The 14,059-nt window shown below is 35.0% G+C and overlaps 2 protein-coding genes and 1 non-coding gene across 3 annotated transcripts; 1 reads left to right on the plus strand and 2 right to left on the minus strand.

The window, feature by feature from the left end:
* Positions 1-1,060: 1,060 nt before the first annotated feature.
* LIP2 (lipoyltransferase 2) lies at positions 1,061-2,548 on the minus strand. Its single transcript, XM_078962345.1, has 2 exons — positions 2,349-2,548; positions 1,061-1,853 (listed from the first exon to the last, which is right to left on the minus strand). The coding sequence occupies exon 2, from the start codon at positions 1,848-1,850 to the stop codon at positions 1,152-1,154; it is 699 nt and encodes a 232-aa protein (XP_078818471.1). The 5' UTR covers positions 1,851-1,853; positions 2,349-2,548; the 3' UTR covers positions 1,061-1,151.
* Positions 2,549-2,571: 23 nt separating this feature from the next.
* Positions 2,572-2,643, plus strand: TRNAD-GUC (transfer RNA aspartic acid (anticodon GUC)). Its single transcript has one exon. It is a non-coding gene; the product is annotated as a tRNA-Asp (tRNA).
* A 532-nt stretch (positions 2,644-3,175) lies between these two features.
* LOC145000335 (uncharacterized) lies at positions 3,176-7,718 on the minus strand. Its single transcript, XM_078959535.1, has 8 exons — positions 7,324-7,718; positions 6,968-7,077; positions 6,831-6,887; positions 6,452-6,751; positions 6,118-6,365; positions 4,967-5,273; positions 4,619-4,892; positions 3,176-3,638 (listed from the first exon to the last, which is right to left on the minus strand). The coding sequence occupies exons 1-8, from the start codon at positions 7,660-7,662 to the stop codon at positions 3,384-3,386; spliced, it is 1,890 nt and encodes a 629-aa protein (XP_078815661.1). The 5' UTR covers positions 7,663-7,718; the 3' UTR covers positions 3,176-3,383.
* Between the last annotated feature and the right edge of the window lie 6,341 nt (positions 7,719-14,059).

A 14,059-nucleotide genomic window follows, 5' to 3' on the forward strand; every position in this document is an offset into this window, starting at 1 on the left:
AAACCGGTTCAAACGGTTTTTAAAGAAATCATCCGGTTCGATTCAGTCTACAAATTGGCATAAAACCAATCTTTGACTCTTTGTTGAACCGATCTCATCTCCGGTTTCCGGTCCAACCGGTTCAAACGACCGACTCGAACCAGTTTTTAAAACATTGTCTACAATGCATGAGAGAGTTTTTTCATTTAAAAAAAAAAAAAAAAAAAAAAAACCGTATAAGCTTATCCAAAATGGTTTTTTTAATGACAAACTATCATACTCCTAATCTAATTCTAAACTATCATACCAAAGGGCCAATGGCCTAGTAGTATGGAGTGATTATCTCATATGAGAGGTTATGAGAGGTTAGGGGTTCAAGTCTCGATGGAGACATAGGTGGTTATTTAGATTTTAGAGTAGATTAGTTAGTTTGTCATTTAAAAAAAAAAATCATCTATGTCTCCTAGTGAGATTTGAACACATGACCTCGCATTTGAAAGAGTCGCTCCTTACCGCTAGGCCAAAAGTCCTTTGGTCTAAAATGACTATTATTAGGAAGCTTTGGACCATAATCATATACATAGATGAATCAATTGTGATAAGTTTGACTAGAAATCGTCAAGAAAAAAAAATTTGTTTCATTAAAATTAAAAATAATTCCAATTCATGACGAAAAAAAAAATGAAAATTAACATAATGGAAGAAATCACTCATTCCATTGTATTTCGAAATGTTTAATGTCATTTTTTTCAATAAAATATCTGATTTTAAGTACCAATATCGCATTGTTTAACTTTTTGTATATTTAAGTCAAAAACAATTTTTTTCGAAATTCCAGAATCGTTTTTCTGATTTCGGACTTATTCTTGAAATTCCAGAGTTTTTTTTTTTTTTTGAAATCCAATTTTAGTCCGGAATCCAGAATATTAGTCCGAAATGTACTTTGTTGTCAAAAAAAAATTTCAGTCCAGAATATTAGAAGCCAACAATTTTACTTTTTTATACCTTTTGAGAAGGACTTAATTTCCTCAATCTTTATTTTCTTCTTTTTGAGACATTATACTTTGAAAAATCTTCCCAATTACAGGAGTGAAAATCGATTTGTATTATAGAAAAGAATCAAAAAGTACAAACATACATTGTGTTCCATGAATCAAACAACTAAACCTCCACTAATCATCCATCAATCTTGATAATTCTTTCTTCTTCCAAACAACATTTTCATAACCAAATAACTTCACAAAACAAGAAACCAACTGTTCTTGAACCACTTCTTCATCAGGAAGCACAATATCAGTCTCTTTTGCCAAAGATGTAACATCTTTATCAGCAATTCCACAAGGCACAATATGTTTAAAATAACTCAAATCAGGATCAATATTAAAAGCCAATCCATGTGATGTAATCCCAGATGAAATCCTAACTCCAATTGCACCAATCTTTCTTTCACCAACCCAAACCCCAGTCTCACATTTCCTTTGACCATGAGCTTTGACCCCATAAATAGAAGCTAGGTCAATCATGGTTGACTCAAGATTTTCAACATATTTCCTAGCTCCTAAACCGATTTCTCTTAAGGAAATAATAGGGTATAGAATGGCTTGATGAGGGCCATGAAATGTAATGTCGCCTCCCCTTTGAGTGTAGTGAAGTTCAGCGCCCATGGATTTAAGTTCAGATTCGGGAATAAGTAAGTTGTAATCTGTTCTACGTTTGCCTAGTGTGTATGTAGGTGGATGTTGTAAGGATAAAAGGGTATCAGAAATCTTACTGATTTTCCTATCGGAAGCTAGCTTTTCTTGCAATTTAAGGGCTTCTAAGTAATTGAGTGTCCCCAGTTTCCATACCTCAAGATTCCGAGGAATTCTCATTCCCTGATAAAAAGAATATCAGATTGAATTATCTCATAGCACATTTAAAGCTTGAATTCGTAGAAGGATATCTACTCATGTCTTGTTTAAATTTTTCGGATTTTAGTTTCCTAACTTTGATTTGGGTACAGAAGAATCACAGAATCACAGAAGCGAAACTCACTTTGGCATTATAACAAACAGGTTATGAGCACCAGTTTTCAATCTAAACGAAACGAAGAAGATTTGAAAAAGTGTAGATCTTTGGAAGATAAACAACTTTCGCAGCTCTTACGCATCAATTGATAATAGAATTGAAGAATAAAGCAAGGAAAAAAACGAAGATAGCAGGAAAAAAACAACACAGTGAATGTTTCTGTTTTACAACATTACGCATCAATTGATAAACTCAGTGAACCAACAAAGTATTCTAACATAAACCAGGGAAAAGAAGGAAGAATAAAGCTAGGGAAGCAGGGAAAAAACGAAGATAGCAGGAAAAATTGAACAAAAACGAACCTAGGAGTGGGGTCGACGGTCTCCAGTGTTGCTGTAGGGGTGCGACAGTCTCCGGCCGGTTGCTTCACAGGGGAGAAGGCGGCGACTGGGGAGGTCTCACGGAGGAAACGATCGACAGATGGAGACGTCTGTGATTGACTTTGCTCCAATGTAAAGCTATTTCTTGTGTAGAATTTCAGATATGTTCTTTCTTTATTGGAGCAAATAAAAAACAAATATCGAAGTCGTTGTAGTATAGTGGTAAGTATTTCCGCCTGTCACGCGGATGACCCGGGTTCGATCCCCGGCAACGGCGACGTCTATTGATAATATTTTTTTTCCTGGCGAAGGACCATAATGAATTAATAATAACAATAAATAAGACGAAAATGGAGAAGGCTGAGGGCCCAATGTTTATAGTACTTTAATCTGTTAAATCTTGATCTTTTAGTCATTTTTTCCAAAAAAAAAAAGTTGTAAAATATGAAGCATTTTTCGGAAAACCCTAAACAAAATAAAATAAAATAAACAAAGTTGATGGTTTACTTTGAGAAAAAAAAAAAAAATCAGAGAAAAAAACCGGTAAGATTTAATTCGAAAAAACACAAAATATAATATCTATTATAAAATCAACTCATTGTTTGACATGTGTATAATCCTCAAATAAGAAAAAATAATTAAATAACTCTAGTTAAAATATATAGGATAAAAACTAGCACTTTTCCTGCTACTTTGCGGCTTCTTGTTTCAAGTCCATATTTATGAGGTTTACAGATTCAAAAAACAAACGTTATCACAAGGGTCTAATGCTTACATACATACTTTTTTTTCTCTCTTAAGAGCAAACGTTACATTCTAACACCGATCTAAAATAATATCAAAATCCAAAAAACAAAGTCAAAAACTAACAAGTATAAAAACCAACTACATCTCCACAACAAACATAAACATACATACAACATATCCCCATTTGTAAATGTGCAAATGTTATATATCTACAACCACATTGCTCTCACTCATGAACACTTTTTCATTTTTATAAAAAAAAAAAAAATCTCACGAAGAGCAGGAGAGCATGCGGACACCTGGACGATAAGCCCATGCAGGAGGCAATCGCGCGTATTTTTCCATTCCAGGTTGCTCATCATACGGCCTTTCCATTACTTTAAGCAATCGCCTCACCTCATCAAAGTCCCCTTGTTCAGCCATGTCTATTGCACTTTGACAAAGATAGTTCCTCAATATATACTTTGGGTTCACTGAGTTCATTAAAGCTTTTCTTTCCTCATCTCCAACTCCACTAGCCAATAGCTGTTCATATTCATATCATCATTAAAGTAATCAAACAAATTACCAATCTATTTTTCTGTTTTATATTATGTCTCACTTACATCATTTTGTTTGACTTTTAGCTTAATGTACTTTGCAAATGGTTTGGTTTTGTACTTTTGTATTAAAAGGGAAATTTCAGGAAATTGCAACGTACCTTACTCTTTCTATCAATATAGGCAATGTACTTTATTTTACTCATAATAGCAATATACTTAGATTTCCTTAGCAATAATAAGCAACAAGTGGTGGTGAAAATTGTAAACTATAGGGGCCAAAACTAAAAACACCCGAACTTCAAAACTACAGGGACTAAAACTGTACTTAGATGAAAATTATAAACTACAGGTACCAAAAATGTAGCTATTGATATTAAAAACTACACGGACCAAAAATATAATTATTGGAATTAAAAACTATAGGGACCAAAAATGTAATATATGGAATTAAAAACTACAGTCTACAGGAACTAAAATTGTAATTATGGAAATTAAAAATACAGGGACCAAAATTGTAATTATCCTAGATTAAAACCTACATGGACCAAAACTGTATTTAATGCAAATTAAAAGCTATAGGAACCAAGTAACCAACACTCTGATTATTCAAATTAAATAGTACAAGGACCAAATCTGTAGTTATCCTAAATTAAAAACTACAGAGACCAAAACTAATTAATGTAAATTATAAACTACATGGACCAAAACTGTAACAAATAAAATTAAAAACTATAGGGACCAAAACTGTAATTAGATCATTTCCTGATATGAAAAATAAAATACATTGCTATTATGAATAAACAAATATAAGTAGGTTGCTATTGTGGGCAAAAAAGTAGGTAATAAAATAAATTGCTATTATTATTATAAACAAAAAAAAAATCAAAAGCACGTTGTTACTTATTATTTAACTTATTTAATGACATTTGTTGTTGGATAGGAAATTCAAGAGACAGATTTTACCTCCTCTATGTAAATTTTGACCCAACTAATCCAAGCCTCTTTCCGCTCTTTTCCAATATCCAACAAAGCAGCTTTGAGTGGAATCAGCAATTCCTCCTCTGGAGTACTGGAATCAGCTTTTATGTTGGAAAGTAATCTAAAGAAATTCGTGTAGTCAACTTTGTCAACTGCCAAATTGTTAAGCAGTTTGCTTATCAGTTGTTTATTATATTTTGGTAACCCGAGTTTCTTTGTCATTACTGATTGGTAGTCATCCATAAATTTCGTTCCATATCTGCACACAAAAAAAAAAAAATGAATGTTTTGGGGAAGGAACAAAAGGGTAAAAGGGTAAAAGGGTAAAACTACCTTTCGAGGGCGTAATCGGATTCTTTTTCGCTAATTAAGTGAGCAGATGAAAGAGTTGAAGCAAACTGAGCAATGTTCCATAATCCAACATCGGGTTGATTTGCAAAACAATAACGTCTTCCTGGAAGATCTGTAGTGTTTGGTGTAAAACTTGGATCAAAAGCATCTAAAAATCCAAAAGGCCCATAATCAATTGTGAGCCCTAATACACTCATGTTATCTGTATTCATCACACCATGAGTGAATCCAACACCCTGCCATTTTGCAATCATGGAAGCAGTTCTTTCAGCTACTTCCACTGCCCATGCTGTAAATTTTTATAAATATGTCAAAATCTATAACAGTATAAAACAATCGTTCAGTTTAAAATTTTATATAGTTTTTTGGGAAAACAACATAAAAATCTTTATGTTTTGGCCACATAATCGATTTAATCTTTATATGTTTTTTTTTTATTCAATTAAGTCTCAAAAACCGGTAATTGTATTTATTTTGACCCTTTTACCTGGTCAACAGGTCGTCCCACTTTCAAAATTTATACTTTTGACCCAGATTTTAAATTTTATTTCAAATTTGGTGTAAAGTTTACACATTTGGCCCAGATTTCAAAATTTTGTTACGAATTCATCATAAATTTAGTTTTTTTTTTTACACTTTTATTTCAGGATTTTGTTACGAATATGATTTTATACAGCAAAATTTTGAAAAAAAAAATGTAAAAAAACTAAATTCATGATGAATTTGTAACAAAATTTGAAATCTGGGCCAAAAGTGTAAATTTTGGACCAAATTTGTTATAAAATTTAAAATCTTGTTCAAAAGTATAAATTTTGAAAGTTGGATGATCTGTTGACCGGGTAAAACAGTCAAAATAAATCTGGGTCAAAAGTGTAAATTTTGGACCAAATTCGTAATAAAATTTAAGATCTGTGTCAAAAGTGTAAATTTTAGACCAAATTTGTAATAAAATTTAAAATCGGGGTGTAAATTTTGAAAATGGGATGCCAACCGGGTAAAAGGGTCAAAATAAATGCAGCTACACCGGTTTTTGGGACTTAATTGAATGAAAAAAAAAACATATAAGGACTAAATCGATTATGAGGTCAAAATATAAGGACTTTTATGGAGTTTTCCCTAGTTTTTTACATTACCTGCGTATTTGTTTGAAGTTAGATCCACTACAGAGTCGTTTTCTTGGCCTGTTGAAAACGATAAACTATCACTTTTGTTCATATTTTCTATATGAGGAAAATGGTGTCTGATTGTGTAATCAGCTAAAGCTTGAACAATTTTAAGGTCTTCTTTTCCTCGTGATGCGTGTAGTTGAAATGAACCAAAACGTAAAAAAGATGGTGAAACTCTGCATACAACTGCACCAGGTTCATCTTTTGGATTTCCACTGTAAATATATTATAGAAAATAAGCTCTCAAATCTCAATATCCATTTGAATGAAAAAGAATTCTAGTTTGATAATAGAAACTTACTCATAGAACATATCACGGGTGACATATTTTCCAGTTGTTACAAGGCTAAGTGCACGAGTAGTTGGGATTCCAAGACTATGAATTGCTTCACTGCAAAGAAATTCTCTAATGCTGCTACGAAGAACAGCTAAACCATCTGCAAACCTGCTATATGGAGTCTTTCCTGCACCTTTCAATTGAAGCTCCCATCTTTCATTCTTTGAATTCACAAGCTCTCCTAGTGTTATGGCTCTACCATCGCCCAATTGTCCAGCCCACATTCCAAATTGATGCCCTCCGTAACATTGAGCGTAAGATAATCTGAAAAGATTATGGAATAGGGATGATGAAATTTCAGGTGAAAGGTCGAGGGGAAGGTGAAGAGTGAAGACAGACTTACCCTCCTGCTAATGGAGATGCCCCGGAGAACAGAAGTGGGAAGTCGGGTCTTTCAAACCTGGAAGATGAAGAGAAGTTCAAGATTGGGAGAATGGAAAATGAGATTTGATGTGTAGGGAGAGGATTCGAGGAACTCACTCTTTAGGATCTAAATCGAGAATTTCCGCCACTGATTCTGACCATGCGACTAGTTGGGGGTTTTCGACTTGAACAGATGGGGATACTTTTGAATAACACGCATGAAGGACCTGGAAATTTAAGAGATTTCGATAGTTGCTTTGTTAGGGTTCTTGGATTTTACGATCTCATTTCCATGGAAGTGAGGTTAATAATATTCACTGTTTACTCTTAGAGAGCTAGAAAACCTAAATGTCAATCGAATCGTTATGCGATAAATGAAAAACCTACGAATTTAAGCATAGAAAATCATCCATTTGGGGGAAAAGGGACGACAGTAAATGAAATGGAAACGATCAATGGACGAATGGATTCACCTCTCGGGGCATGATGTCCGTACGAGGATCGCCGGGGAGCTCACGAACAAACGAGTGGTCCCAATTCAAATCCTCGAGGTTCAACTTCACTCGTTTATCTTCGCTCAAACTCTGTTTCTTCAATCCATCGGCGACCGAATCAACCGACAAACCCACAGGCGACTCCATGGAAGCGTTCGTGGAGAAATACGGCACCTTTTTATGTAATTTCAAGACTTTTGAGGGGGAGTAAAAGAAGAGGGGGCGGAGGCGGTGGCGGAAGGCGGTGGAGGAGGTGAAAGAGATGGAGATGGATGAAGAGGAGGTCTGAGAGAGTGAGGCGCACAAATGAGACAACATTGCTGCGGTTTTTGTTTACTTGTGCACCAAAAGGGAAAATAGTATTTGTGACATTTTCAACGTTCATTGCTAGGAAGGTAGTGCATACATGACTTTTGATCAAGATTATTAAGGGCTATGAATTTGACACCACAATATGCAATGGAAATTTGTATTTCTAGAAGCAAAATGTGTACATATTTTATATATTTCTTCAAACACATGAAAACCCATCTATGATTTTGTTCATACCATATCTCATTCTCCCCTAGTCGCTTAGTCATTTGTACGTGTACACAAGAAGTTTGATTTTGACAGAATTTGTTGTTCCATGGTTAGTTATATGGCTAATCATGGAATTGACCAAACTCAATATAATATATTGATATCCTTTGTAATAAAGTTCTAAAGTAGTTCTTTATGAATCATAAAATGGTTTCCATTATCTATGTTATTTCTTTTTCTTTTTTTTTCAAACGGCAAAGATATTAAAAAACTAACAAGAAGCTAGGTTTGTATGCAAAAGATAGTGAGTTGGATCATGAACCAGACAACCAAATTCAAGTTCATACTACAACACCTAAATTAGCTCAAAAAAGCAGCGATTGAGTAACAATCTGGTCAAACAACGAACTCTTTTAGGAATTCCTCTACCAAAAATACAGTCATTGTGAAAATCGCTTCTTTTAACCCATTTTGTAAAAATAAAGGTTGTAAAATCGCTAGATTGTATTAAGTTAGTTAATTATCGATTGATTAGTCGACAATCCTAAGTTGTAAATCAGTTATATATATATATATATATATATATATATATATATATATATATATATATATATATATATATATATATATGACTAATACAACACTAATATTTTCTTAAATAGCTTTTATTAAAATAGAACTTCTTTAAGGTGTTAAAAAGTCATTGGCTTGGACAACTTTACTAATGATCTGTACAGGAATTAATTAGTAGACGTTGCGCAGTCGGTTGCGTACAACTTAGTAATTAAATAGAGATTAATCGTGAACTAGTCATGATTTTTACAACCATGGCAAAAACTATGTGAAACTCTCTAGACGAAATCTCTCAAGTAATAACATCTATTCACCTATTTTGGACACTAGACTACATCATATAAAATCAAGTGTTCTTCCTTGTTTTCTTAATTTCTTCTTCTAGTTTTCTTTCGCAGAAGAATGGTGATTTGCAAATCGTATGTTAAATAGTACATTTTAGACTTTTTAAAGTTCGACTTTATGCACGTATATTGTCACAACTAGAAATTTTGTGTCATGTAATCTATACACTCAAGTTAATGTTGAATCAAAAACTTAAGAGCATGTGTGATACCTATTATTATGACATCAAAAACTTCAATCAAATACATCATACAAGTACTACAAATAGTCAACAAACAATTGGAAACCCTAGAAGTTCTTGTTTAGGTCCATTTTGGACTAGGACTTCCTTATTGGGCCCAAATGGACCAGTAAGCTATTAATTTGACTATCATGGATATCCATGCATGCAACTCATACTTCCAAGCATCTATCTTGTCAAAGCCACCCTCTTCTATCCTCTCTCCCCCTCTCGGCCGAATCCCAAACACACACACAAACATTTCACTCATCTTTTCTCTCAAGGAGCTCTCTCCATTTCTCTCCAAATTTTCGAAGATCTAAGAGGAATTTAAGGGAGTTCTTCCACAAAGATCATTATCTAGGTAAGTTAATGCTTGGAACCATACTTTGGACTCCTTCTTATATCTAAAAATCTCTTCTTAACTCTCATGAAATCATAAACTTGTGTCTTAGAACTCCATAAACTCGAGATCTTCATCAAGGGGTGCTAGGGTCAAAAATCACCAAGCTTTCTTCCATCCTTTCTTCAAAAACCGAAACAACACCCTAAGGTGAGCTTCATACTCCCTATTTTTCTGTTTTATAAGTTTTTATGGGGGGGGGGGGGGGAATGCAAGTGAAAGTGTAGATCTATATGTGTTTTGTATGCCTTGTATGATTCTATGCTTATATGTGTGTTTTTGTGTGTTTATGATGTTGGATCTAGTCATAAGTCCCTAAAAATCGAGATATACCTTATGTTAAATGATACTAGCACAAAATATATTTCTACATACAAAGTGTTCCAAGAAAAATAGCTAAGTGGCTTAATAACATTTTCTTTGGGCTAAAAACTCAATTTTTGGACATAAAATGCTAAAAATACAAAGTTAAAGGGCCCAAAATGACATATTACGAATTCTGATGGATGAGAAGAGTCAAAACAGTTTCAATAAAGTATTTTCTAGAAATATACCCTTTTGGAAGGTTAAAAATATAAATTTCAAGCTTAATGGGCTAAAAATGACATTTTTGGCCCAATAGGGCCCAAAATGCGAAATTTTCTGTTTTGAAGGACCAAAACAGTATTTTTCTGCAAAACAGTGGACTACTAGTGGCCCAAGTCCTTTTCTAAGGTTTAAAATGCTTTTCAAATTTCAAAAGGACCAAAGTTGCAAAAAATTTCCAATTTGGGCCAAAATTGTAAAAACTGCGAAAAATAGGGGTTATAACCGAGAAATTTGTATTTTCAGGGACTCAAACTGTTTTCAACTAAAAATATGCTGAAAAATATCAATTTCAATAAGTTTTGGTATTAAAATGTCAAGAAAAATGGTTTAAGGACCAAACCGATAATTTTTTTTTTATAAAGGGTTGAAGAAGTAAATTCACAACAAAAAGAGGGGTTGTAACAGAAAAGTTGAAATGTTAATTCAATACATCCGTTGTGATCAAACACTGGCACTACGACTACCAACGTAATACAATACACAACAATACCAAAAATCGTTGTTAAACGAATTGATTCGGTCTCGAATCAATAACAATCCGAAACTACTAACACGACGATAACCCGACTCATACACGAAAACATTTGGTAATTCAATACACACGTGAGAGTGCACAAACGTCGACGCACCATCTTTGGGCCCCAAAGTGTAAAATCTTGTTTGTTGGGCCTAGCTAGCCCAATGACCAGATCTTTAGGCCCGAAGACTCCAACCTTACGAGTTGTTGGGTCTTACATGATCCAACACAGCGTAAAAGGACTTTCAATGGCTTTTTACTATTGGTCCCCAAGGGTCCTTTGGTACTGCTAGTAAAGTCGGTTATTCACATGCGAGCGGGTCAAGGACCCTTCGTACATTTTTTTTATCCCCAACCGGCTAATGGAGTTACCGAGGTCTTCGTGCCCTCTTTCTCTTCGGATGCGGGACTACAAGAAGTCAGGGCGGTTGGATTACGTGAATAGTACGGACGACGCCCACGGGATCGTTTGTATAATTGTAAACTGGTCGTTTGCGTAACGCATGTTTATAATGATTCACAATGCGCAATAATCCGACGTCGCCTGGAATCAATGACTTCACATGCCACGATGGTACAACAACTACATGGAATTCAAAGTGTTAGGAAAACATCGGGTTTTCCTAGGGTTTTTCAATACATACAGTTTCGAAACGTACACAAGTTCAACGAATACTTTTTACAACTATAGAAACAAACAAGCATACTTATGGATCTTCACAAACTTTTTCAGAAACTCTTTTTAGAAAATATCGGATTTTCTGGTGGTTTTCAAAACAATACAAAACGTTGCTTTTCAAATACCGCTTATGAACTCACCAACATTTCATATGTTGACGTTTTTCAAAATACTTGTATTCTCAGGTAACAAGTGAACCAAAGGAAAAATGTACTCAGTGATGGCTTGCAGTTTGTTTATCTATGAACCGAACAATTTGTTTTTGGGAATGTAATATCAACACAATGTACTCAGTGTAAACACTATCAGTTGTACTATATTGATGCATGGTGACGAATGATGTTATGTTTCATATATATTCAATGTTATGGTATTCAATTAAGTCACAACAGCCCTCGGACGTTTCCGTCGTCTGGTTCGGGGGTGTGACATATATTAATCGGTAATCTAGTCTTGTTTGTATGAAAGTATAGTTCACAAGTTAAGGAGATTTTGCAAAACCATTGAACACTGTCTTTAACTTTTATTTATTTTTATTGATTTTCATCGTGTTTATCGATTAATTGTGTGTTGGACCTATTAGTACTAGTTTAATCATCTAGTTTAGACTTCCATTACAAAAATTATGCTTCGCAAATGATGCATAATAGTGGTAGAATTTAGAAATGCAATGAAAATGTACGTAAATGTGTCTTAATAATGTAGTTCCTTAAAGTTTCATATTATCTTATGTAATCTACCACCACATGTTGGTATATTATGTGTAACGTCCGATGGTTCTAAGGTATTATTTAATTATTTCATCATTTATCTAATTGTTTAATTATGCAAGTTGTGTGGGCTTAGTGGAATTGAGTCTTATTTGAATGGGCTTGTTGAGGCCGTACAGTGGGCGTAAGCCTGGTGTACACTGGGCGTAATGGTCCATTATGAAACGCGGAGGCATTTCACGTACGCCCTGTATAATGTAATTAAGTCCCATGGGTTAGCCCATTATCAGACTCTCTTGTCCATAAACCCTAAAATCGACACCCCCCCCCCCTTATGATCTTGGTGTGTTCATGACCTTGTGGAGTGTATTTTTGGCAGTTTGGTGCCTTGGAAAGAAGAAAAAGAAGTTGGTGAAGGAGAGTTGTTGGATTTGAGCTTGCAGATCCGGGTTATCTTCATCATTTGGCACTCGCTTTAGGTATAAAGCTTAGAACTTGCCTTGTTAATGCTTAAGTCTTCTTTGTTTGAGTTTTTAGGTCATTTTGGTCCCATAGATGAGATCTTGTGATTTTTTGTCATTTCTGGAGCTTAGAGTTGCTACTCTTAGTGTCTGTTTGGTCCTTGAGTAATAAAGTTGCAATCTTTGAGGCTTTGAATCATCCACACATGAGTTGGGTTCATTTTATTGAAGTAGTGTTTGATATTTCGAGATTTGGCTCATTTGGGGCATGCAAAGCCACTAGGTTTACGACTTTATGGTTTAAGACACTTCATATGACTCAGATCTGGGATTGGAACCCGGGTCTTAAGGATTTAAGTACTTTTGGGTTTATGGCTTAATGGGTGAGTACATTGAGCGTATAAGCAGTACGCACAGCGTACACGCCATGCAGCCTGTACGCTTAGCATATGGTTGAGTACGCCCAACGTACTCAATGGATTTGAGCTCTGCGTCTTTTGGGCCTCGGATGGGCTACTTTATTGGACTTTGTGTCTTGGGCCTTACTGAGCCATTTGGAATTGAATCTTTGGGCTAGTGAAGCATTATTGGGTCTTAGGCTAAGGCTCATGTGAAAATATTAGGCCCAACTGGAAATTTGGCCGTATGTTTAACTTGTGGGCCTTTGGATTGTGATTTAGGCTTTCGTTCTTTGACCATGTTATGTTAGGGGTAAAATAGTATTTCTACCCCCATGCAAGGATTTTTGGTTAATGATGTGGATCCCAAATGTTAATTAGTTGTTTTTGGCAATTGATAGCTCGGGGAGCTGTGTGACAACCCGAAACTTTTTCCATTTCCATTAGCCGATTTCCGTTAATAAAAATTAATTTTATTGAGTTTCCATCAAACTTCTTGGTTTAGAAAACCATCTAGATTTATAGAATTAAATTTATATACGAGTTGAAACCAAAATCGCGCGAAAAAACCAAAGTTTCCTTGAAAAACTAACAGTTTTCGACTAGGGTGAGTTTACGGTCGTAAACTTGTGTACGGCCGTAAACCCAGTTACGGTTGGTGCCAGGTGGACCCCACCACCGACCATATCCCCAGCCTATATATACGGGACCTCCTCACCATCATTTTAACCTTCTTGGCCAAAAACTCTTTCATTCTCTCTCTAAACTCTTGATCGTAAACACCAAAAACACCCTTATTCTTCCGAAAATCATCGAGAATCGTCATTAGGAGTTGATTTGGAAAATCTAGAACATGTTTTTCATCGAATCCAACATCATTGTTCTTGAGTGTACGACCGTACACCCTTCAAGTCTGCAAATCTTCATTTTTCGTAAACCAGTTCACGGTCGTACACACTTCAAACCTTCAAAGGCCGTAAACCCTTCAAAAGGCAGTTCACGGCCGTAAACACTTCCTAAGTGGTGCATTAGACTGAAAAACTCGCTTTCCTCGATTCAATCAAGTCCCGATAACAATCCTTAACCGAAAACAAGTGTTTTTCTAACACTTTATCTAACGAAATCGCTAGTTTAGAAACATATATAGTATTAGCTACAACGTACTCGACTCTATCTAAAACACTCCTATAGTATTTTATGTTTCGCTGTGACGATGACTCGTTGTTTGGATATTAGGTAAGTTTTAGGCATGATGCACACTCCCAAGCACATGTTGGCCGTGTCTCGAATGAATATAGT

This window comes from Lactuca saligna, chromosome 6 (genome assembly GCF_052625555.1).
Source record: "Lactuca saligna cultivar CGN05327 chromosome 6, ASM5262555v1, whole genome shotgun sequence".
NCBI lineage: Eukaryota > Viridiplantae > Streptophyta > Magnoliopsida > Asterales > Asteraceae > Lactuca > Lactuca saligna.